At 38.0% G+C, this 22,545-nt stretch overlaps 2 protein-coding genes across 4 annotated transcripts; both read right to left on the reverse strand.

Moving 5' to 3' along the window:
• Positions 1-231: 231 nt before the first annotated feature.
• Positions 232-19,436, reverse strand: LOC109011410 (sterol 3-beta-glucosyltransferase UGT80B1). Of its 3 annotated transcripts, none has more exons than XM_018992615.2 (15): positions 19,013-19,436; positions 18,174-18,698; positions 16,299-16,447; positions 15,512-15,754; positions 9,126-9,237; positions 8,472-8,642; positions 7,846-7,909; positions 6,056-6,113; positions 5,699-5,876; positions 4,402-4,532; positions 3,174-3,276; positions 2,048-2,124; positions 1,545-1,592; positions 1,129-1,278; positions 232-761 (listed from the first exon to the last, which is right to left on the reverse strand). In XM_018992615.2, exons 2-15 carry the CDS (start codon positions 18,412-18,414, stop codon positions 561-563), a joined length of 1,926 nt encoding a protein of 641 aa, XP_018848160.1. In that variant the 5' UTR covers positions 18,415-18,698; positions 19,013-19,436; the 3' UTR covers positions 232-560. The 3 variants fall into 3 exon arrangements, with proteins under 3 accessions (XP_018848160.1, XP_035546912.1, XP_018848158.1); XM_035691019.1 differs by having other exon boundaries at positions 18,174-18,714; XM_018992613.2 differs by having other exon boundaries at positions 18,933-19,436.
• Positions 19,437-20,585: 1,149 nt separating this feature from the next.
• LOC109011446 (UPF0496 protein At1g20180-like) lies at positions 20,586-22,390 on the reverse strand. The gene is made up of 2 exons (XM_018992657.1): positions 22,348-22,390; positions 20,586-21,622 (listed from the first exon to the last, which is right to left on the reverse strand). The coding sequence occupies exons 1-2, from the start codon at positions 22,388-22,390 to the stop codon at positions 20,586-20,588; spliced, it is 1,080 nt and encodes a 359-aa protein (XP_018848202.1).
• Between the last annotated feature and the right edge of the window lie 155 nt (positions 22,391-22,545).

Consider the following 22,545-nt stretch of genomic DNA (forward strand, 5'->3'; position numbering starts at 1 on the left):
GGAAACCAATTCCCGTTTGCAGCAAACTTATCTAAACAACACCAATATCTATAAGCACGTTACCAAACCACATAAATCTCGTATGTTACATGTGATTGATTCCCTTTTTGCTTTACTTTTTCGCTTATCGTTCCTCGCAAAGTGGTGGAGTGGACTACATATCTATAAGCACGTCATTAGCTCTATATGCCTATAACAATTTGAGGAGGAAAATGAAAAGAAAAGAATATATTGCTGATGAATAGAGAATCAATATCATATAAAGAAAATGATAAGAGACAAGCGCAACCCATAAAAAGGTCTGAAATGAAGAAACTCAACTCCTATAACTCTACCCTCATTATGTGTTACAAATCAAGAAAGAAACCAAACACTCTTAGACAAGCAGGGAGAAAAACCTATGCTAACTTGTAATATCACTTTTTATCTAAACTATGTTGAGTCTAGCCCTTAAAGAGGCCCTTGAATGAAATGAATGGAATGAGAGGTAAAATGATATATTAAAAAAAAAAAAAAAAAAAAGAACAGGACTATACAAACACGACAATATGACAATGACTCTACAAACCACAAGGCAGGCAGCACCACTTCTCAATTTGAATAAAAATCCACTGCAGGGGATTTGGTTGCTCATCTTCCTCCAAAGATGCAGTGGGCAAGGGTAGCTCTGGAGGTAATTGCCGATGAAAAGCATCAACCGCAGCAGCAACACCATCTTCATTCTCTATCAACCTTGCCAGTTCCATTGCTCGAGACTTAACCTGGAAGTGTTTAAACTCATCAAGGACCAAAATATGTCTGAGTAGGCCTGGTAACTTCCCATGAAAGTTTATACATAGGACTATAATTGAGGGACAAACTGGAGAGACTCGTGACATATGCCAACAAGGGATGAGCAAATTGCTTAAAAGCAAGATTTCTTCCCTGATTTTTCATTTTTCTGGTTCTTGTCTCTCCCTAACGAAAAGTAACTAATGGACAACAATAAAGACTAACTTGAGATGACAAACAAAGACTGCTGTATGACTTTATAATCATACACGTGATCCTTCAGTATAGTATGCAAATGTAGTCATCTCTTATAAAAAAAAAAAAAAAAAAGTATGCAAATGTAGTCATCAGATGTACCTCAGGCTGAAGCATGAAATTTATCGCATTTGAAAGGCTCTCAACACTGAACTGAGATATTGGGATTGGGGCAGGTCCAAGCCCTTTTTGATGCACTCTATCACCCCAGAAGAACTGATCTCCAAAGAACGGAACTATGGTTGTTGGGCACTGTAATTCATAAGCTGGGAATTAGATTCGCCTAGAAATGAGAAAGTACTTTGACTCTACTTGAAGTTGAATCATGTTACTCCAAAATAGCAAGCAACCATATTACTTAAATTCATTCCCCATGACATCATATAATAATACGACCCATTCACACTTCTTTCAAGATCTTAATCACTAATATCTAAAAGATATGTTGAAACATTCATATCATTTCAATCTCAGACTATCAGAGATATTAGTGAAACAGAACTTAATAAGTATATTACCGCAGCTTTTAGCCCTGTAGCCGTTGTTCCAGCACCACCGTGATGAACCTGCACGTTTGTGGCAATTCAAGTTCCAGTTATGGTCCCTACTAAAGACATAAACTTCATGATAAAGAAGATTGCATCAACAACTCTGTCATTATACTAAATCTATAAGGTTTGGGGACGCAATAACAAATTTTTAAATGATTGACAACTTATAATCCCAAAAGCTTAGGCTGATGCTTTGTACCCCTTATCCTGATACCAATATAATTTACACTTTATCCCAAACTTTAGACTAACCAAAAATGATAAATTAAATTTTTTTTTTGATAGAGGTAATAATCAAAGCAGCACTTGCCCAGTTGCTCTGCATGTAGTAGTTATGGAATGAGAGTGTTTTTGCATGGAGCCATATGCTAAAGAAGGGTGTAAATTTCTTAATCTACATAATCAGAGCACAACAATTACATTTACCCACATCCAAAAGTTTTCTTATTGGAACATAAAGTGAAACTCACCACAGCAGAACACTGGGGAAACAACCAATCGTGAGGGCATTCCTCTAAGAGGAAAATATTGTCAGGAATCTCTGTAACTGCAAGAGACATAATTGTTAGAATATTGATGCACGTTTATCACTTAAAAAAGAAATCAAACGAAACTATTTTGTGAGGAATATTAGTGGTAGGCATTTGAAATGTCACTACTTTTAACAGTGGGAGAGTGTTATCTATGGATGAGAGGAAGAGAGAAGCTACAAATTATTTTGAAGAAAATGTGCAGTAGGTTTCAAATGAGATTATAGATACACTATAAGGGGGATTAACAAAACTATCTCGCAACTAATTTAAAATATTGGCACGTATTGTCCCTTCATAAAAGATGCATGGTATAATCCTTCATTACAAGTATATATAAATATATGTATATATATAGACACCCAAACACAACAAAGAAAAAAGAACCTTTCAGTGGCAGGGATAGAATCTTTGAGGCTCTCAAAAGCTCCACAGGACCACAATGCCAAGTAGAGCAAGGAAGGTGATAAGCTGAATTCTCGTATTGTCAATACATCTTTTACAGCAGTTCACCTTTTATTATATCCTACTGATATGGGGTGGTTCATGGCATTAGGTGGTAGAGTCCCATCCTTTCGATGTTTAGTTTGCTAGCAGACGTCTTGGGATAATACCATAGAGTGACTAAAGTGACTAAAGGGCAAGTGGTAGGCAACCATGGAGTTCACATTTTCTACCTAGAACAAGAGACAACTTGAGTCTTTCCTCTTCCACTATGGCTGATAGAATTAGCAAAACTGATTCTTTGTTTCTTTCAAACTAAATCATTTAAGCTTTGGAATATGGTCCAGTCCAGTATATTATCTAGTAAAACTAAATATTCATGATATTGCTCAAGGAAGTTAAAATCTAAGGTATGCTTCAATAGACAGGCCACTCTGATATTAGTCTTCTGTCTTACATATTAACCCATGACCAAAAAGGTTTCAACTTGGTTGTGAAAACAATAAAAGGTGCTTCACTCTAGGTCTTAGAATTATTTGTAGTCCATAACCAAAAGTGAGAATTTGGAGGAAATCCACAGATGAGAAACATAAAAAAATTCAACCAAAAGTGAATTACTTACGATGCCCAAGACCTCCCCAGCCTCGGTCAATTATTCCTCTTTGTCCTGTGTCTTTTAAAGCCTCCAACACGGTATCCGTTATTTTCTTGGGATCTTCGAGAGGCTTAAACAAACAGATAAAAGCACTATCAATTATTGTCTCTCCAAAAGTTCCTTAAGAAAAGCACATTCTCCAAAGTCAATTAGAAGTGTAGAAGAAGACTGATAGAGTATTGACAGATGGGTTTCCCTTTCCCCTCTATTTTTCTTTTCTTTTTTCTTTTTCTAAATATTTTCCCGTCATACTACCCTTGAATGAATTTTTCCTGTCAAACATACCACCTTGACACCAAACAGTTATGAGCACAAACGATAGGATGATCACAATGGACTATTCAGGGTAAGGTATACAGAGAAACGATGGAAGACAATTTAAGATTTCAGTCCAAGAAAAGGCAGAAAGATAACTAACAACAACAAACAAGAATATGTAATAATGAAAATTCGTTTCATATCAAATAATTTCATGAAGTTATATATTTTGATAAGTATTCCATTAAGTTATATATGTAACAATGAAACTACTTTTAATGTATCAGGAGTTCTGCTAATATGAACCACATCAGGGATCTTGGGTTATTAGGTTAACACAATATGGGGAAGTATTTGTCAACTATTTTTTCTCTGTACAATTATCTTCAGTTACTAACAGAAGAAGTGGTCTAAAAATATAAGTATTGACCTTGCGAAGTTATATAACCAATTCATATCTGATTTCTTCCAACATCCAATTGGCCAAATTAAAAAATAACTGTGGACACGTACTAAAACTGAGATTGGTTGAAAAGTGAACTCGATCCTATGTTTTTATTGCAAAAATCATCCATTAATTTCAGTCCTTTTCAGCCCCTGTAACCAACTATGGGGCAAATGTACTCCTATGCATAAGATACAAAATATAATGCATGAAAGTAAAACATAAAGACCCAGGAAAGGTCAAACCCTGCCACGACTTGTTCAAGATCCACAAGCGAAGTCACATAATTAGAAATTAATAAGAACATTAAAAGTAATAATATGTAGATATATAAGTGGCAAGCATATAAAATCACTGATTTGGCTAAGGAATATCAGGCGATAAGATACTATTCTTCATCAATCTATGAAAGACATAATCCTAAAGGGTCAAGGTGAAAAATACATGAAAATCTAAATAAATTCTCCAAAAGTTTTAGTGAGTTCACCATACCATGCTCCCAAACCCGATATATATAGGTTCAGGTCCTTTTTGAATCCACTGAACAAATTCTTCTTGAGGCTGATACTTTGACCCAAGGTTTAAGAAACAAAATCCAACAACATCAACTAAAGTTCCCCAATCTGCAAAATAGTCAGTGAGGTCAGCCTCTAGCATATTTGTCATATATAAAGCATGGACATTAGTGCTGGGCATTCCAGATGAATATTATTAAGACCATAAATATGAATAAACTTGAGAACTTATAATTAACAAATATCATGAGTATGTGCAATTGAGAGTTTTCTATACGATTGTGTAGTGGGAAGTACTTGCCCTAAAAAAAAGTAAAAAATAGGATTTCGGGTTAAAACGTTTTATAGACAATGAGTGCACATGGTAGTTTCAGTTTTATAGCTAAATGAGACTAATCAAATGCATGCCCCTATTCCTTGGTTCAAGTGTTGAAGAGGGTGGTGGGGAGAGGAAGGAGGTAGGAAGCAATAGTAGGAGTATTGGCTTAGGACCCATCACAAAATGGTATAATTTATAAATTAACCAGTGAATGTGAATAGTTAAAGTTTCATCGTCATTCTCAAAACACTTTGAAGTTGTCAACCAGGTACTTAATAAAGACAACACCATTCTAGCATCAAACTTGATGTTTCCTGCTTATATAATGCCCCTGTCATTATTTAGATGTTGCAAGTTTTTGTAATCTTCAGAGGCATCAAACTTAACCTAATTGATGTGATATGTCCATCAATAGAAAAGTATGAACGACATGGCAAGTGATCAAGCCACCAAAAACTAGGATAAACTACATACAGAGATGTGGAGAAAACGCTGATAAAAGCTTCAATTCATTGAAAATATTGAACAAAAAAGTAGCTAGAAAATACATGTGATGCTTGGAAGAGTTCTCCTTGTTTCAATGAGGTGGAGGGTAACGTGGAAGAAATGTATTTAATTACTGGGCTATTCTAGCTTGATTAGAAGAAAGAACTGATATTTGAGTGGTGCGGAGACAATACCAGCTCTGTCATGTTTAGTTCTTCTATAAACTATGTAATACCCATATGAGGGAACCAACATTGAATATTCTTTTTCTTTTATGGGTAACGAACGATGAATATTCTTCTTTATATTTCTACGGCAATTGCACAAGTATACTAAAGGATACACCAAACTAACAAGAAGAAGAAACAAGTATCTACATTGTTTAAAGCAATGAAATGAGTGAACACTGACCAAAATAGAATCATCGTCTGACTAACATATATTATAGTACAAACAAGATGATCCCTACCATTCGGCTTTGGTACAAGATGGGGACTCCACATATAGCCTGTAGGCAAATGAGATATTGACCCACGGTAAGTGCTGAAATATGCAATAGGAGCAAGCTTCAATTTCCGTTTCCTGAAGTTGTTAATATATGACCTTATGCCCCACCATATCAGTAAATCCACGACTATATATGAAAGCTGGATACAGTAAGCACAAATGGAAACAAAATTGTTGGTGAAATCAATCCAATGATTCATTCAATAAAATTAAATGTATGTATGATGAGGGACTCTAAGGGAGACTTATATCTTAAAATTCAAGTACAAATTCTAAACACAACCTAAATGAGATTGTGGAAGGCAACCAGGAAACATACCCAATAACCAGCACTTTGAGGTACACGCGCCAATGGATGAGGGAATTCATAAGTGGGCCTGCCTATTAAAAACAGGTTTAAGAAGGTATAACTTAAAATATAAATTAAAATAAAAAACAGTAGCCATGAGCATAAGATGCTTTTGAAGTTCAAAATCACTCTTTGATTCAGTATGGTGTTTTCATTCATGTCAATCCCAAATTACCAACACAACCTAATGTAACTAAGAACCTTGCGTCAATTACTTCCCCCATGTTATGTGTGCCAGACATGGCAAGCCACCTTCCCCATACAAATTAGGAACTCCTATTATCAAAAGTTGCCATGTATAATGCTTTCATAATGTCATTGTTCTTGACAAATAATTCCATATGTTTCTTAAACACAAGATATACCACTTATTTTCCAACTGAATTGTTATTCATGAATGTAATACATTATACACTCCAGAAAAAACTTGTCTGTATAAGTAAAAGTGGAATCTGTTATAATGAATTAAATGACGAAGGTTGTTATCCTATCAGAACAGGAAGAGGATGCCCTTTTGTGGTACTGTCAGGAAGGGGATGCCCTTTGGCGGACTGTTATTGATGTCAAATATGGGAGTATTTGGGGAGATTGGTGCTCAAACGAAGTAAGAGGGGCGTATGATGTAGAAGTGTGGAAATTTATTCAGAATGGATGGGGGGATTTCTTCAGAAATTTCAAATTTGAGGTGGGTAGGGGTACTCAGATCAGATTTTGGCCTGATTTATGGTGTGGAGAGGATGCTCTGAAGAATGTCTTCCCTTCTCTTTTCAGGATTGCTTTGGATAAAGGTGCTTCTGTGGGTATTATATGGATAATTCTACCAGTTTCCTTCAGAGATCTGTGAGGTTCATTAGAGCTGTCCAGGATTGGGAAGTGGGGGATATCGTTGATTTTTACAGCTTGTTATATGCACCTAATATAAAGTCAGGAGGGGAGGATAGGTTGCTTAGGATTCATCCTGGAAATAAGAATTTTTCAGTCAGATCTTGTACAAGGTTATGTCAATCCATTCTCGTATTGATTTTCCTTGGAAATGTATTTGGAGAAGCAAAGTGCCTCTCAAGGTTGTTTTTTTGGCTGGTTGGCTTCTCATGGGAAAATTCTAATTATTGATAAGCTAAGAAAGCACGGTATTGTTATAATGGATTGGTTCTTTATGTGCAAAAGGAATGGAGAATTGGCGGATCACCTTCTCCTCCATTGTGATGTGGTTAAGGTTTTATGGGATGAGATTTTTGTTAGGCTTGGCGTTGCTTGGATCATGCCCAGGAGGGTGGTGAATCTTTTGGCTTGTTGGAGAGGAATTTAGGGCAATTGACAAATTGTGGCTGTTTGGAAGATGGTGCAATTATGCCTTATGTGGTATATTTGGAATGAGAGGAATGGTCGCTGTTTTAATATAGAGAACGTTCAGTGGGAGGGATTAGAGATTTTTTCTTTCATACGTTGTTATTTAGGCCTCGGCTATTCTATTGGATGGGACCAGTTTAATGACTTTTACGCAGTTTTTTTCTAGCTCTTAGCTTGTAATTAGGTGTCTTCCTCTTATATATTCCTTGTGTGCTTGGGCTATGCCTAATTATATGGATTAACAAAATTTTCTTAATTAAAAAAAAAAAAGAACAGGAAAAGCATAATGCTATAACAAGGCCAAGTTGAAAATATTACTGATAAAAAAAAAAAGATAAGTTAAAAATATTAGATATTCAAAATACACTATATTAGATGCAAATAATATGATAAATATAATCAAAACTCACGTCCAAGGCATTGTGAAGAAAATGTGAAGGGGAACACCAAGAGCTTCAGCAACATGTGTGTGTCCTGTAAAGCATAGCTCAAGTTAAAAGTTGATCTCCACTATTGTGGAAAATATATTCTTAACTATGATAACAGTTACAAAGTCGAACGCCGTTATGAAATACTGATCAGACAGCAGTTTATAATTTCACCTATATTATTCAGAATCACACAAAGGTGATTACTGAAAGAATCTTTAATTCTACACAATTAGAGATGAAAGTCATTAAATTTAAGTACCTCCATTTAAGATGTTTTATCAGACTGTTTCTGCCCGTTGCATTTGTTCCTCAATAACTGAAGATGAAAGCTATAATTCTTCAATGTTTCTATAGTTACAAGATCTTTTATCTACAGCATTCTTTTTTTTTTCTTTATGTCCTCATTGTTAAGATTGGCTAACATCCACACTAGCTAGCCATAACCAATTCTAGAGGTACTTAGAAGACATGGACAGGCAGATAAGTTAAAGACAAAAATTGTTAGGCATCAGTAAATAATTGTTACAGTTGGCTTTTATAAAAATGTGATTCAAGGGAAAGATGGTGAAATCAAGTGACAAAATATTAGCTTTGTATGAACTCACCATAAGCAGGAGGGTTTGCAATGATAGCCTGAGCTCTAAAAGGAACACCAGTTTCCAAATCTGCTTCTGTACATGCTGGAAGGAGAGATTCAATAATGGCTTTCAGTTGCTTCCTTTGTATGGATATTTCTCCTGGTCCAGATGGTATGAAACCTTTATTTCTGGCCATATCTGAAGTTAAAAATCACTCATATTTAGTATAAAAACTTTGTGTCGTAAAAGAGAAAAAAGAATTAACTCTACAGTACCAAACAAATGCGAACAAGTTTGAGACAGGAATAGGATTGAAATTAAATTGGAGTTCCAAGAGAAATATGATATTTTTATCAGATCTCTAGAGAAAATGGCCTTTGGACCAAATGGCAACTCCATCTTCTTTGTATGGGGGGGTGGTTGCTGAGGTCAAGCGCTCAAATCCCCTTGGTTGGGTGAGTGAATTACCAAGCAGAGATAATAAGGATGGCCATTTGACAGTCGTAAGAGAAAAAGGATTTTGCCAACAAGGTGTTAATGCATTCTGTTATGGGCCACTAACTGCCACAGAAAACTAGTAAGAAAACAAGGTAAAAAAAAAAAAAAAACAGTGCACAAAGCAGTAAAAATGAGCAACAAAACATTTATATGACAGTATTTTCCACATTAGGGACCTCTTACATCCTGCCAAAACTCGAGGATCACCACCCAAAGGATAGAAGGCCACCCCGGCTGACCTTACGAAGTTGCTGAAGTTAGCATGAGCAGCCAACCTGACACAATGACCAAACTCCTGCAAATAGACAATGAATCGTTTCAACAATTTACAGATTATTAAACATAATGCAGAGCAGAATTTTTTTTTTTTTTTGATAGGTAAAAGTAAGTTTTATTTTTTTTTATTTTTATAAGTAAAAGTAAGTTTTATTGATATAAGAATAGAAACAAAGTACTCCAAAAGTATACAAACAGATCATGAAACCTAATTACATCCAGGTACTAGTGAGAGATACAAGCAGGTCATGGAAAGTATATGTATTATAAATAATGGCCGAAGCCCAAGAAAATAAAGTATTGTAAAAAATCGCTTCAGCTCCTCCAAAGAATGCTCCATGTCTTCAAAGCACCTCTAATTTCTCCCTAGCCACAAGCACCACATAATGCAATGAGGAATCATTCCCCACACAGCAGCTATACGTGAATTTCCCCTAATTCCTGTCCAGCACCCCAGAATATCTCTAACTGTTCTGGGCATAACCCAAGCCACCCTGTCCTATTAAGGATCTCATTCCATAAACACCTTGCCACCTCACAATGTAACATAAGATGATCCATTGATTCCCCATCACTCTTGCACAAGCACCAATCTACTATGATAAGACCATGTTTTCTCAACTTATCCGACATGAGGATCCGCCCAAGAGATGCAGTCCATACGAAGAAAGCAATCTTAGACGGTACTTTACATTGCCAAATGGCCTTCCAAGGAAAGTTATGATCATTAGAAACTCCCAAGAGGGCCTTTATAGAAAGAGTGCACTGAAAATTTGTTATTGCTATTCAAAATCCAGATCAGATTATCCTCCAACTCACTGCCCATCGCTATTGCATGTAGCGAGTCAAAAAATTCAGCAAGCATATCCAGCTCCCAATCATGACCAGCTCTCGAGAAGCTTACATCCCAATGGACAACACCATTAAAAATTACCACTAAGTCAGCCACGGCAGCCTCTTTGTCGCTGGAAATCTGATAAAGCGTGGGAAACACCTGCTTTAGGACCCGTTCACCACACCAAGCATCGTGCCAAAAGAAAACTCTATCACCTCTTCCAATTGCAAATCTAAAGTACTTGGAGAATCTATCCCATCCCGCTCAAATATTTTTTCACAAGCGCACCCCATGTGTTCCCCTAGCTTCCTTAGAACACCAGCCCTCCCTCATACTCCCATATTTAGCATCTATGACTTCTCGCCATAAACCCTCCCCTTCCTTATGGTATCTCCACAACCATTTCCCCAATAGTGCTTTATTGAAAGCCCTCACGTTACACACCACCAACCCACCACATTGAATGGGTAAGCAAACTTTATCCCAACTCGCAAGATGGAACTTCATTTCTTCCCTCATACCTCCCCATAGAAAGTTGCAAAAGATTTTCTCCATACAAGAGGCCACACTTGCCAGTAATGGAAAAAGGGATAAGAAATAAGTAGGAAGATTAGAAAGAATGCTCTTGATAAGAGTCAAACGACCACCTTTGGACAAATATATCTGTTTCCACCCAGTCAATCATCTTTCAATTCTTTCTAACACACCATCCCAGATGGTTTTTGTCTTGAAAGCAGCCCCCAACAGTAGGCCCAAATATTTCAAGGGCAGCGAGGCAACCTTGCAACCCAAAATGTTCGCCAAACCATGGATATTATGTACACTACTCACAGGAACCATTTCAGACTTTGATAGGTTTACCTTTAAGCCTGACACCGCATCGAAACAAAGTAGTACAGCCCTCAAAACAATAGTGTGTCATCAGCAAATAAAAATGAGATATGGAAACCCCATCCATTGAAAATCCAGCAAGAAAGCCTCCATTCAACGCCGCACGCAACATTCGACTCAGTGCTTCCATAACAACCACAAATAGCAAAGGGGAGAGTGGGCCCCCTTGCAAGAGGCCCCTAGAGCTATTAAAAAATCCTTTCGGTACTCCATTTACCAAAACCGAGAATTGAGCCGTAGATATACAATGCCTAATCCATTTAATCCATCTATCACCAAAACCACACCTCCCAAGTAAATAACACAAAAAGTCCCAATTAACATGGTCATAAGCCTTTTCCATGTCTAACTTGCACAAGAGTCCGGGTAAGCCCTCCTTGATTCTACAATCCAAGCATTCATTAGCTATCAATACCGAATCCAGAATTTGTCTCCCCTTCACAAAAACATTTTGAGATTTAGAAATAATGCTACTCATAATTGTGTTCATGCGACTAGCGAGCAACTTTGATGTGATCTTATAAACTCCATTTATAAGACTAATAGGCTGAAAGTCCTTCACATCTACAGCACCAACTTTTTTAGGGATAAGAGGAATAAAAGACACATTAATGCTTTTTTCGAATTTTCCAAAAGTGTATAGTTTCTGAAAAACCTGCATAATATCACCACCCACTACCTCCCAACAATCATGATAAAAAGCCATCGAAAACCCATCCGGACCCGGGACTTTATCCTTGGCCATCCCATGAATCACCTGAAAAACCTCCTCCGACTCAAATGGCCTCTCCAACCACGTAGAGCTTAGCTGGTCAATAGTCTCGAAAGGCATACCATCAAGTTTGGGTTGGGTCTCCAAGCAGCTGTTTCAGCAAGAAGATCTGTATAAAAGTTAACAATTTGATTCTTAACAGCATCATGAATTGAGTAAACCTGACCCTCAACCTGAATCAACTTGATAGCATTATTTCTACGATGAGAATTGGCCACCCGATGAAAGAATTTAGTGCATTTGTCACCTTCTTTTAGCCATAGGGCTTGTGATTTTTGTCTACAAGAGATTTCCTCCATAAGAAGCACCTTCTCCAATTCCAAAGTGATGGCTGCTTTCCTACATGAGTCCTCAACCGAAAGAGGGAGGTACATCGCCCTTTCCTCCAAACCACTTAGAGCCTCCGAGAGGGACAATTTTTTAGTATAAATGTCACCAAAGACTTCAATATTCCACCTTTTCAAGATTCCACCTTTTCAAGTCAGTCTTTAGGGCTTTCAGCTTACCCGCCAAAGTGAAGCTTGGTGATCCCTCAAAGGAGTACGAGGACCACCATGTCCTCACCTTCTCCACAAAGCCCTCAATTTTCATCCACATGTTCTTGAACTTAAAATATCTTTTTCCTTCACGAATACTTCCACAATCCAGAACAAAGGGAAAGTGATCCAAGCATACTCTACACAATCGTTTTTGAAGCAAGGTAGAATAATGTGCCTCCCATGCGGGGACACCAAAAATCTGCCCAAGCAAGACCACACCCAGTTATTGGACCAAGTATGCACACCACCTACATGAGGTAGGTCCACCAAGTCCATCTCGAAAATAAAATCAGCAAACTCCTCCATTGCCTGACTGAACCTAACTTCATCCGATATTTCACTAGGGAACCGAGTAATGTTGAAATCGCCCCCAATGCACCACGGTAAATTCCACCAACTGCCCACACCAACTGCCCAATCCCGCTAGTTCCTCCCATAACAACTTCCTAAGTGTGTCCACATTTGGCCCATATACACCAGCAAAGGCCCAACAAAAACCGTCATCTACATTTTTGAATGAGCGCGCCACTGTATAATTCCCAACACACTCTTCAATGGATTCAATCACCCTTGAATCCCACATGACAAGGATACCCCCTGATGCTCCCTTAGATGACAAGTACGCCCATCTCACAAATGGACAACCCCAAATATTAACGATGATGCTACGATCTATGAACTCCATTTTGGTTTCCTGCAAACACACAATATCCAACTTCCAATGCCGTAGAAGATTCTTCACCCGTAGCCGCTTATTGGGATCATTAAGACCCCGAATATTCCAAGAAAGAATTCTAGGCTTCATGGATCGACACAGCCTTTCCCTTGATTCTACTCTTGTTAATACTCCATTCCCTTCCATCATAGTTAATGGAGCAAGTGAGGTGCCTTAGTTCCCTGTTTTTCCTAAAGACGGATCTAAGAGATTGAACCCAACCTTCTTCGATAGCAATGAGTAATGCCCTGAATTGCCCCTCAAATTCGTCACAAGAAATCCCCACATATTGTTGGAGATCCTTCACTTTTTGAATCACCCACTCTGAAGGCACACCCACTGTAGAGATCAAAGGAGACAAAGTGCGTAACGGTACAGGGTCCACCTCTGCCTCCTCGTTAACCAACTGGTTCAGTTCCTCCTGCCTATCCGAGAGGTTAAGTGGTTTCAATACAGAGTCCTTCCTTGGAGTGGAAAACACTTCCCCACAACCCCTCGAACCAGGAGGTTCCACCACTAACAATGAAGAAGAAGCCTGAGGCCCATTCCCACTACCCATCAACTCTGTCTGTGGCTGTTGTGACTGAGTATCTGATGTCGCTGGCGAGAAAACACTGAGACCCATCGTTGAGTCACCCAACGAAAGCACATAGAGCTCCTCTTGGACCACCTTCGATGTTTCCTCAACCCTTCGCACCCCCACCATCAGTAACCCATCCTCTTTAGACCCTCGCGGCCCCTCGACTTTGACATCTCCAACTCTCGAATCCTCCTTCACTGTCGTTGAGCTTCTCGAGGGGTCCCTTGGGTTCGCCATGCGAGCTCCCGTTGCTATATTTACAGTAGGAGCCCCGGCAACCACCCTTGAACTGGTCTGTGCTGAGCCCATTGCAATAGGATCAAAGGTGGCGCAGGAAAGCTCAAAAAGTGGCTCTGCAGGTGCAACCTCCGGCATTGGAGTTCCCATCAATGGTTCTGCAACCTTCGTCGGCGTCCTCTGTCCCTTCGCTGGTGCAGAAGGTTGCCACCTGACGCTATCAACAATGCCCAACGCAGCTGTGTTCCATTTCCTCCAAACGGGCCCGATAGGTTCCTGAGCCCGCTGGGTGTCCCCTACGAGCATGGGCTCTTTTACTTTGCTAGGCTGCCCATAGGGCCCAATTGCATGTGGCCCAACCCCAGTTTCCTTAACAGTTGCATCCCCTTTATTTTCGAAAGGCCCAACTTCCAGACCCAGGCCCACCCCCACCCCCTTTCCCTCTTCAATGCACTGTTTCAACCAGTTTAAATTAAACTGAAGATCCCCCAGCTGCTTTTTCAGTTCAGACATTGCCCGAAGGATACTTTCATTTTGGAGACAGACCACTCCCCCGTCGCCCCCCTCACTTCCCTATTTTTCTGCATAAACAGCGGCCCTTTCACGCAGCCACTGTGCAACTCCTGTAGAACTGACATCCTGTCTGGCGTGGTGACGAGACAAGTCCGCCCATCTCGGTTGTTGAAGAACTGCCAAGTACGACCAGGAAGAAGACTGAATCGACTCTACCGACGCCGCTATCGGTGCCTCCCCACCCAAACAACCTTCACGTTCAATTTCCCTCAACGCCTTTGCCACTTTCTGCCATCCCCTTCCATCAATACCTTCAAGGATGAAAATGCAATTTTGGCACCCACCACGTCAGTACTCTACTAGTGCCATGAAAACTCCCTGTGAGTTTGAAGCCCTCTATGCAATAGAGCCTCTATCACCTTCTAGATGGCCTGCATAAAACTCCTTCCTCCCACCCTTCACACAATCCTCCAACGCCTTGGTAAACCAACGAGCCGTGACTAACTCCAAACTGATGTTTTTCACAAACTTCCATCCTTTTTCAATAATGTTCAACCATTGGCCTTCCCTTGATACTTCAAACGTCTTAAGTTCTACAACAATGGATTCTAAATGACCCATTTTCCTACCCATACAAGCAAAATCATATACACTCACACACCCATGAACATCAGACTTCCTATCCACCAAAACATGTTTTCGAGAAAAAATCGCACCGTATGGAGAGAAAAAGTTTGCACCACATACTGCATTATACTTAATGTGGGCAAGGTTTGCTGGCTGCAGAGAAGAAATTACCAAGTCTTTTCTTCCTATAAATTATATTTATTATGTCTACCAAAGAGCAATAATATAAGACCAGTTTCAATTTGACAAGGAAAATAGTTGTAACTAAAAAGCTTTCCACTGTGCATTAACCTTAAATTCGAAAAATATGAGATGGAGAATACCGAATTTGCAATTGGGAGAAAAAATGTTATCACACACTCATTTACAGAAAGGGTATAATCATCTGTGGATTACCTTGAATAACTTACAACTGAGAAACCCAGACAACTTAATAAGACAGAGCCCAACTATACAAAAACAAATTTCCCATGGCATGTTTGTATATTGTCACTGTAACCTTGAATTATTTTATCATTAAATTTGAATTTTGTTAGAAGCTGACTCCCCTAGCGGTATGTGCATAATAGAAAATCAGCAAATACCTGAAGTCTCTTTGCTACAGCAAGGAAAGGCTGTACATCTCCTCTTGTGCCAACTACAAGAATGGCAATTTTCAATCTAGGAATTGATTTATTAGATTCAGAAGTAATATCAGCGACTCCGACAGGTGTCATTTCAGCAGTATGAAGCTCCAACAATTCAGAAGCTACAGGTGCACTTTTAGTGATATCAACTTCTACCGTCCCATCCTTTTGTATCTTGACTAGGTTAGCGATTAGCTTTATCTAAAAAACCAACAGAAGAAGTAATCATGAGTAAAAAGAACCGCATACAGGAACCACAAAGACAAGACAGGGGGCAAGTAAAAAGAACAAAAGAGCCAGATGTGCTATGATCTTCTCAACAAAGCCCTCAACAGATACAGGGTCATCAAAATTGCAGGAAGAGTAGTACAGAGAGTAACGGAGCAAGTAAATGGTTCATAATTTCCAACTTTGCAGACAGATAAGGCGGGATGGCTATGTAGCAACCTCAACCATTGCAGCTATTTCATCACTAGATAATATTATTGATGGCGATACTATGCTTTTATTCTTCTTTAAACACCAGGATAGAAATAAATACAATAAGGAATGCCATGATAAAGAGACACAGTACTCAAAAGAAGAAAAGAATAATAAAATAGAGATTGCATTTGAGATGCACCTACTCAGCATGCAACTATGAAGACATAACCATCTGGTTATGCATGTTTTGGATGTGTAAACAATGCACTCTCATCTAGGCACAAATAATAGAAACTTGAATTGCGTATGACTCAGTGTCTACCTTTTCACGCTCTGACAGCCTATCCAACTTTAGGTCATGCCTTGGAACCTCCTTCTTCTCTGTCATGGATCTAGAGAATGTGACTGCATGGTCATCAGTGAGCAGACTTCTGTCAATGCAGACAGGAGCAGTGACACAATGATCCAGGCCTGCAAGAACAGATGCTTTGAAATCAGTGAGTGTATGGAATAACCTTTACAAGAAATAAAATGAGAACATGCGCCCGTGTGGTCCTGCATAGTGGTATGGACTGAATACATTTGTAGAGGGTAGTGGCTGGTATGGCTTCTTGGATTCACTTGTCACAACTAAACCAAATAGATAAATACGTAAATAAAATAGAAACATTCATAATGTGCTGGAACATCTTTATTGTAGCTGATTTGGCTTGGATTTGAAATTGGGAATTTAAGAATAGATGAAACCAAATAATTAGCTTTCCTTCATTAGTGAGTTACAAACGCACACGCACGCACACTCCTGGAGGGCCTTGAACCCACGAATTCAGCCTCACTCATTCCTCCAAGGGGGAAGAGACACTGCTTGAGGAAGAGCGCACTGGAAAACTGTTGTGAATAGCAGTGGTATATACATATCGCTTGATCGAAGGCATAAGCCAAAAGGTGGAATGTGACATGAGATATGAAACCTCCAAATTCTAAGCTGAATGCTGAAGTTTTTTAGTCCCATAATGCAGCTGCTTTTAGGTGAGTGGTGATCTTTGGCCTTTTGGGGGTAGTTTGGGTTATGCCCTCCTGAGTAGCAGATATTCTAGCATGCTGGAAAGGCCAGTTTGGTAGCATCTTGGGGTACGCTCTAGAGACCAAATGCATATGAGGCAGTAAATATAACAGTTTTGTCACTGGTTTGCCCCAGTGATATTTGCAAGGTTACCGTGTTACCAGAAATATAATCTGGAGTAAAAAGGAAGCTTATATGTATTCAGAAACAAAACTCTGACCTTCATTTAATTGAGATTCTTCCTTACCAAATAGCCCATGGATAGAGACTTATAGTGGGAAAACCAGATAAACATTTGCTTCTAGTTAATAGTTATTGTGGTTGGCTTTACTTATTTCCTCTATTCTTGCTGTCTTTTCTCCCATGCAAAACCTAGGGATATCAGAATGCTTTGGGATGTGAGAAACCAAATGTTTGGCACGCTTATTGCAGAAGCTTTATTTATGCCACAGGTTTGCCGCCATCTTAACAAATAGTTTTCTGAAAAAGCATACGGCCCCAGTGCTTAAGCTTTTAGTCTAATGTTCTGCAGGCAGTATTGAGTGCACATTTGGGACAAATGAGTAAAATCAAATGTAAAAGTAAAAGCTATTATAAATGACAGGAGCAGCACAAACCAATCCTTCCTTTGTCAGGTCATTCTAGCTCACTACTTCAATCTGAATGTTTATAAAAAGGATATAACCCCAGGATTAGCTTAATTAAGTAGTTGCTTAGTACAAAACTAAATGTGCAAGATGGACATTTCCAAGTACTACAAATGTAGTCCAGGAATTGAACCTTAGGTCCCCTACAACCAAATGAAGTGTAGGCAAGAGAGAGAACACTTATGTTTCGTGTGGTAAAATTGGACAAATATTACTTACCAAAAAAATTGAACATATATGATGATTTGGTGATGCCCAGTACTTTCAGTAAAATAACTTGGTGATACCCAATGGCCTAAAGTGAAGAAAATTGTATTACTATATTCACTGAAATACTTTCAGGAGGGTAGAAATCAATGAACAGAAGACCCTTTGGGACTATCTACATTGCTCAAATTTTGATTCATAGATGCATAAACAAATACAGGAGAAGAAAAAGTTTCTTTCAAGTAATTAGGATACCATAACTTGAGGTGGTCGCACTAACCTCTTCGAGGTGAAGAACTAACAATCAATTCCTTCGACTGAGAAATCTCTAAACTGGGTGAATTATTCTGATTATCTGCCTTCTCGAAAGAACCTGCATTGCACTGTTCATCGGGGCACTGCTTTTGCGCCACTGACCCATAAACAATGCCACTCTGCCCAACACCTGTATCCACTTCTTGGCTGCTAAGAGCCTCTTCTACTAAATCATTTGACAAATGACCAACCCCGTTACTCTCCATGATACCAAGTGCACAACTTCAACAACTAAATCCCTCCAAACCCGCAACTCCCCGAACCTTTAATATCACGCTCCAATATACAAACTCTTGAATAACCAATAATTAAAGTTGAAAATGTATTGTAGCAGAATCCAGAAGTAAAACCCACCAGCCCCACAACCGTAGAACCATTTAACTACGGTTACCAATCTCTAATTTCTCGTAATCACCACTGACTAGAGTCCAGAAAATGCACAAAAACACCATCAAGAAGCAAACATCAGCATAGTCACAACTTCAAAAACCTGGAACAACAATACCCTGTATCCAAATTAACGAATTTTCCATGACAATTAAAACTTCATGCGCTGAAGAACAAAAGAAGGACGACTAGGCAGTTTTGAAAGTCCAGAAGAAGGCTTTAATTGAGTCCCTTTAATGTTAAATTTACTTCTCGAACACACAAAACCAACCAACAAGTCAATAAAACAAGTTGAACGTTTGTTGAGCTAAAGTATTAAAGTTTAAACTCGCTTTACCGCCGACCCAATACAAGAATCAAGGCAAACTTCAAGTTAAGCACGAGGAGGGGGTGAAACTGAAGGCAAAGAACACGCACACAACTGATAGGTACTTCCCAAACTCCATGAGCAAAGAACAACGTAGCGCACTTCAAATCAAAGAGAACTAAGCAATCAGCGGCTTCAGCAATCCAGGGAGTGGTCCAGCAAGCAAATAGAACTTGATGAAAAATATGGGTAAAAGAACAAGATGACAAATTGAGGGGGTTTAAGGTGGTTGGTGGGGTTGTGTTGAACCATTAGACAGAGGCTTTGGAAGAACTAAGAAAGTTCTCAGTGTCTGGAGTTGAACTATTAGGAGCCCGAAAAATACAGACTTGTAGAGTCTGCTAGAAATTGGGAATTAAATATTTTAATGGCCTTTTGGATCGAAAGTGAGATGGAAAAGGTGAAGAACGTGAGAAGGATACGGTATCTTCGCAGAGAAGTGAAGAGGCGCTGAAGAAATGGGAATATCGTACATGCGTGGCTTTGTTGGCTTAACGGGTCAATCCTAATATTAAAGTATGCATTAATGATCTTCCTAACACCTAATCAAGTCAAAAGTGTGACGTTACTACGTCTTCCTTATTCAATTTTCTTGAGAAGATTATATGAGGTCGAACAATATTAAATTTTGAACAATATTAAATTTATAGATAATTATAAAAATAAATTTAATTTTATATAATAGGTTAGAAAATAAAAGACCTTTGACGAAACCGTTTTGAATCTATGAAATGAAAAGAAACTGTTAGATTCTTCGATATGGTATGGCATCCCCACAAAAGTCCTCCCTTCCTTCTAAAACCTATACAACAGAGTCCACCAACCAATAAGAGGAATGCATTCCACCTAAATCAGTAGCTACAACGTGCATTTCTGACAAAGCTGTTGGCAGATTCACCAAGCTTAGTTTAATGCGTAGCTGGCATTTCATTCCAAAACTACTCATTTTTTCGTACCCTTCTTAATGTATGCAAATGTCTTTTAAGAGTGATTTGAATTTAGAGATGAGTTGAAATGAATTGAGATGATTTATAAATAATAGAATAAAAATTAAATTATTTATTATATTTTATATAAAAATTTGAGAAAATTATTTTAAAATTTAAAAAAATTGAATTGTTTATTATATTTTGTGCAGGAATTTAGAAAAGTTGTTTTGAAATTTGAAAAAGTTGAATTATTTATTATATTTTATGTGAGAATTTGATAAAATTGTAATGATGAGATGAGATGGATTGAGATGGATTACGAATACAAACAAGGCCTTAAGGCTGCGATGTTAAATTAAATTGAATTGAGATGATAAAATATTATTTTTTTAATATTATTAATAATTTAAAATTTAAAAAAATTAAATTATTTATTATATTTTATATTAAAATTTAAAATTTAAAAAATTTATAATAATGAATTTAATAACCAAACGAAACCTAAAGAAACAAGAATCAGTTTGTGATCATTACATACAAAAAAGCTTAAATTTACATAAAAGACAACCAAAAAGCTTCTGAAAATTCATTAATGGCTAATACAATTTTCAAGATATATACAAGATGATGATCTATATACAACTCTGTACAGACCCAAATATGGTAATCAAGAACCCTTTTTCTCTGCACAAGATCATGAGGTCATCTCCTTAATAAACAAGGCTCTAGCCCTATTAATGGTGACAAGGCACAAATATACATGCTCTTCAAGCTCCTGCACTTGCTTCCTGAACCCTACATCACTTTTCTTAATCTCCTTCACTACTTGCAGAGAAAATTTATCGTCTCGCCTCTCCAAAAAGAACTGTATCATTGATTTCTTGTGTTCAACCTCGTCATGAAGTCTAGCCACAAGTCTACTCACTGTGTCCAAACTTCTGTTCAAAATATACGTTCCCTTTGCTGCTACATCAATCTGCTCCCTCACTTTGCTGAGAATCCCACTTCTTAAGAATCCAAAGCTCAACATCTTGATCCTCTTTGAGCGCTTCATGGGGAAGCTGATGAAAAGTGCAGGCCCGGCCAGGAGCAGTGCGGCAAGAATGTGAAATGCCAGAACAATGGCTGCAACTGCTATCAAGCCACTGGCTGCGGTTATGCATATCTCAAATGCCTTCTTGAAATACTTTATCAGCTTGAGTTTTCTTGCCACCTTTTTTCTCATTGTCTTCAGGTGGTTCAGCAGGGATGAGTACTTGTTGTTTATCTGCTTAAAATCATGCTTGTCAGGATTGGAAAACGGGTTGTTTAGGATGATGAACGCCTTTAGCTCTGAAATAATCAGTTTGAGTTGGTCGGGAGAGTAATCATCAAAGGTATCAAGTGCACGTTGGATGAATTGGTAGTTAGATTGGACAGAGTTGATGCTTTTGAGGAGGTGGCTGCAGATGTTTGAAGCCTCAGCACTGATGTCAAAGTACATGAGCATAAGGACTTTTAATTCAGGTATCTTTGAAAGAATTGCAGAATCAAGAACAGTCATTATCGTTTCTTGACCTGGTTCGAGAAGAACTTCAGAGAATTCATGGTGGCAACATGATGGAAAGGATGGCTGGTTTACCACTAATTGAGCTTTAGTGAAGAATTCACCATAGGATTTGGTTCTTAATGCACTAAGGTACTCCTCGTTGACATTTAAGCTCTTGTGGGCATCTCTCAGTTCCTTGCCATCTGATGAAAGTACCCAAAATGTCAAGAACTGTAAAATTATCTAAAAAATAAAGATAGATAACTAATGGAACCCGACTACACATGACATAGCATCTTAAATTATTTGATAAAGCAGCAGTAGTTTAGGATGTTAATCTATGTGTCCAAACACATGACTGCATAGACAAATTAGCATGAAAAATTATTATTCGTCGTCTTTTTAATCATCGTTGTACAATCCTTTGATGTTATATGAGAGGATGATAAAATAATGAAAAATAAAAATTTTCAAGTACTATGAGGGGACATATATATATATATATATATATATATATATATTTATATGGACATGTGGGGCAAAACATGAGATTAACTGATTAAGGGCTGATTTGGATTAAGAGATGAGATAAGATGATTTTAAATTAAAGTTAAAAAAAATATTGTTAGAATATTATTTTTTAATATTATTATTATTTTAAAATTTGAAAAAGTTGAATTGTTTATTATATTTTGTGTGTAAATTTGAAAAGGTTATAATGATGAGATGAAACGGGACCTAATTATCTGACATAGAAAAAGAAAGAGTAATTATAATTAGCAAGAACGAAAGAGGAATGATTTTAAAACAGGAAGAGTTACTTGAAATGCAAACACAAATTGAACAATTCAACCAAAACAAATGCCAGAAGAAATATTGAAAGGAAATTTAAAGTTGAAACTGAAGAAAATATAAAAACATGCCAAACCTTTCTTGATCTTTGAAGCTGCTGATCTAGACTTTGCCCACATCTTGAAGACAATATTTTAAGAACCAACTTATAATTGCAGTATATATGTTCTTGGGCTGAGATCGAAGGACAGCTAAATAGCTCTAATTAATATTCTAAAGTACTGAGTACTAATTTTTGATATCAAACTTGGAAATATTCCTTAAAAAACCTTGA

This window comes from Juglans regia, chromosome 6, assembly GCF_001411555.2.
Source record: "Juglans regia cultivar Chandler chromosome 6, Walnut 2.0, whole genome shotgun sequence".
Taxonomy (NCBI): Eukaryota; Viridiplantae; Streptophyta; class Magnoliopsida; order Fagales; family Juglandaceae; genus Juglans; species Juglans regia.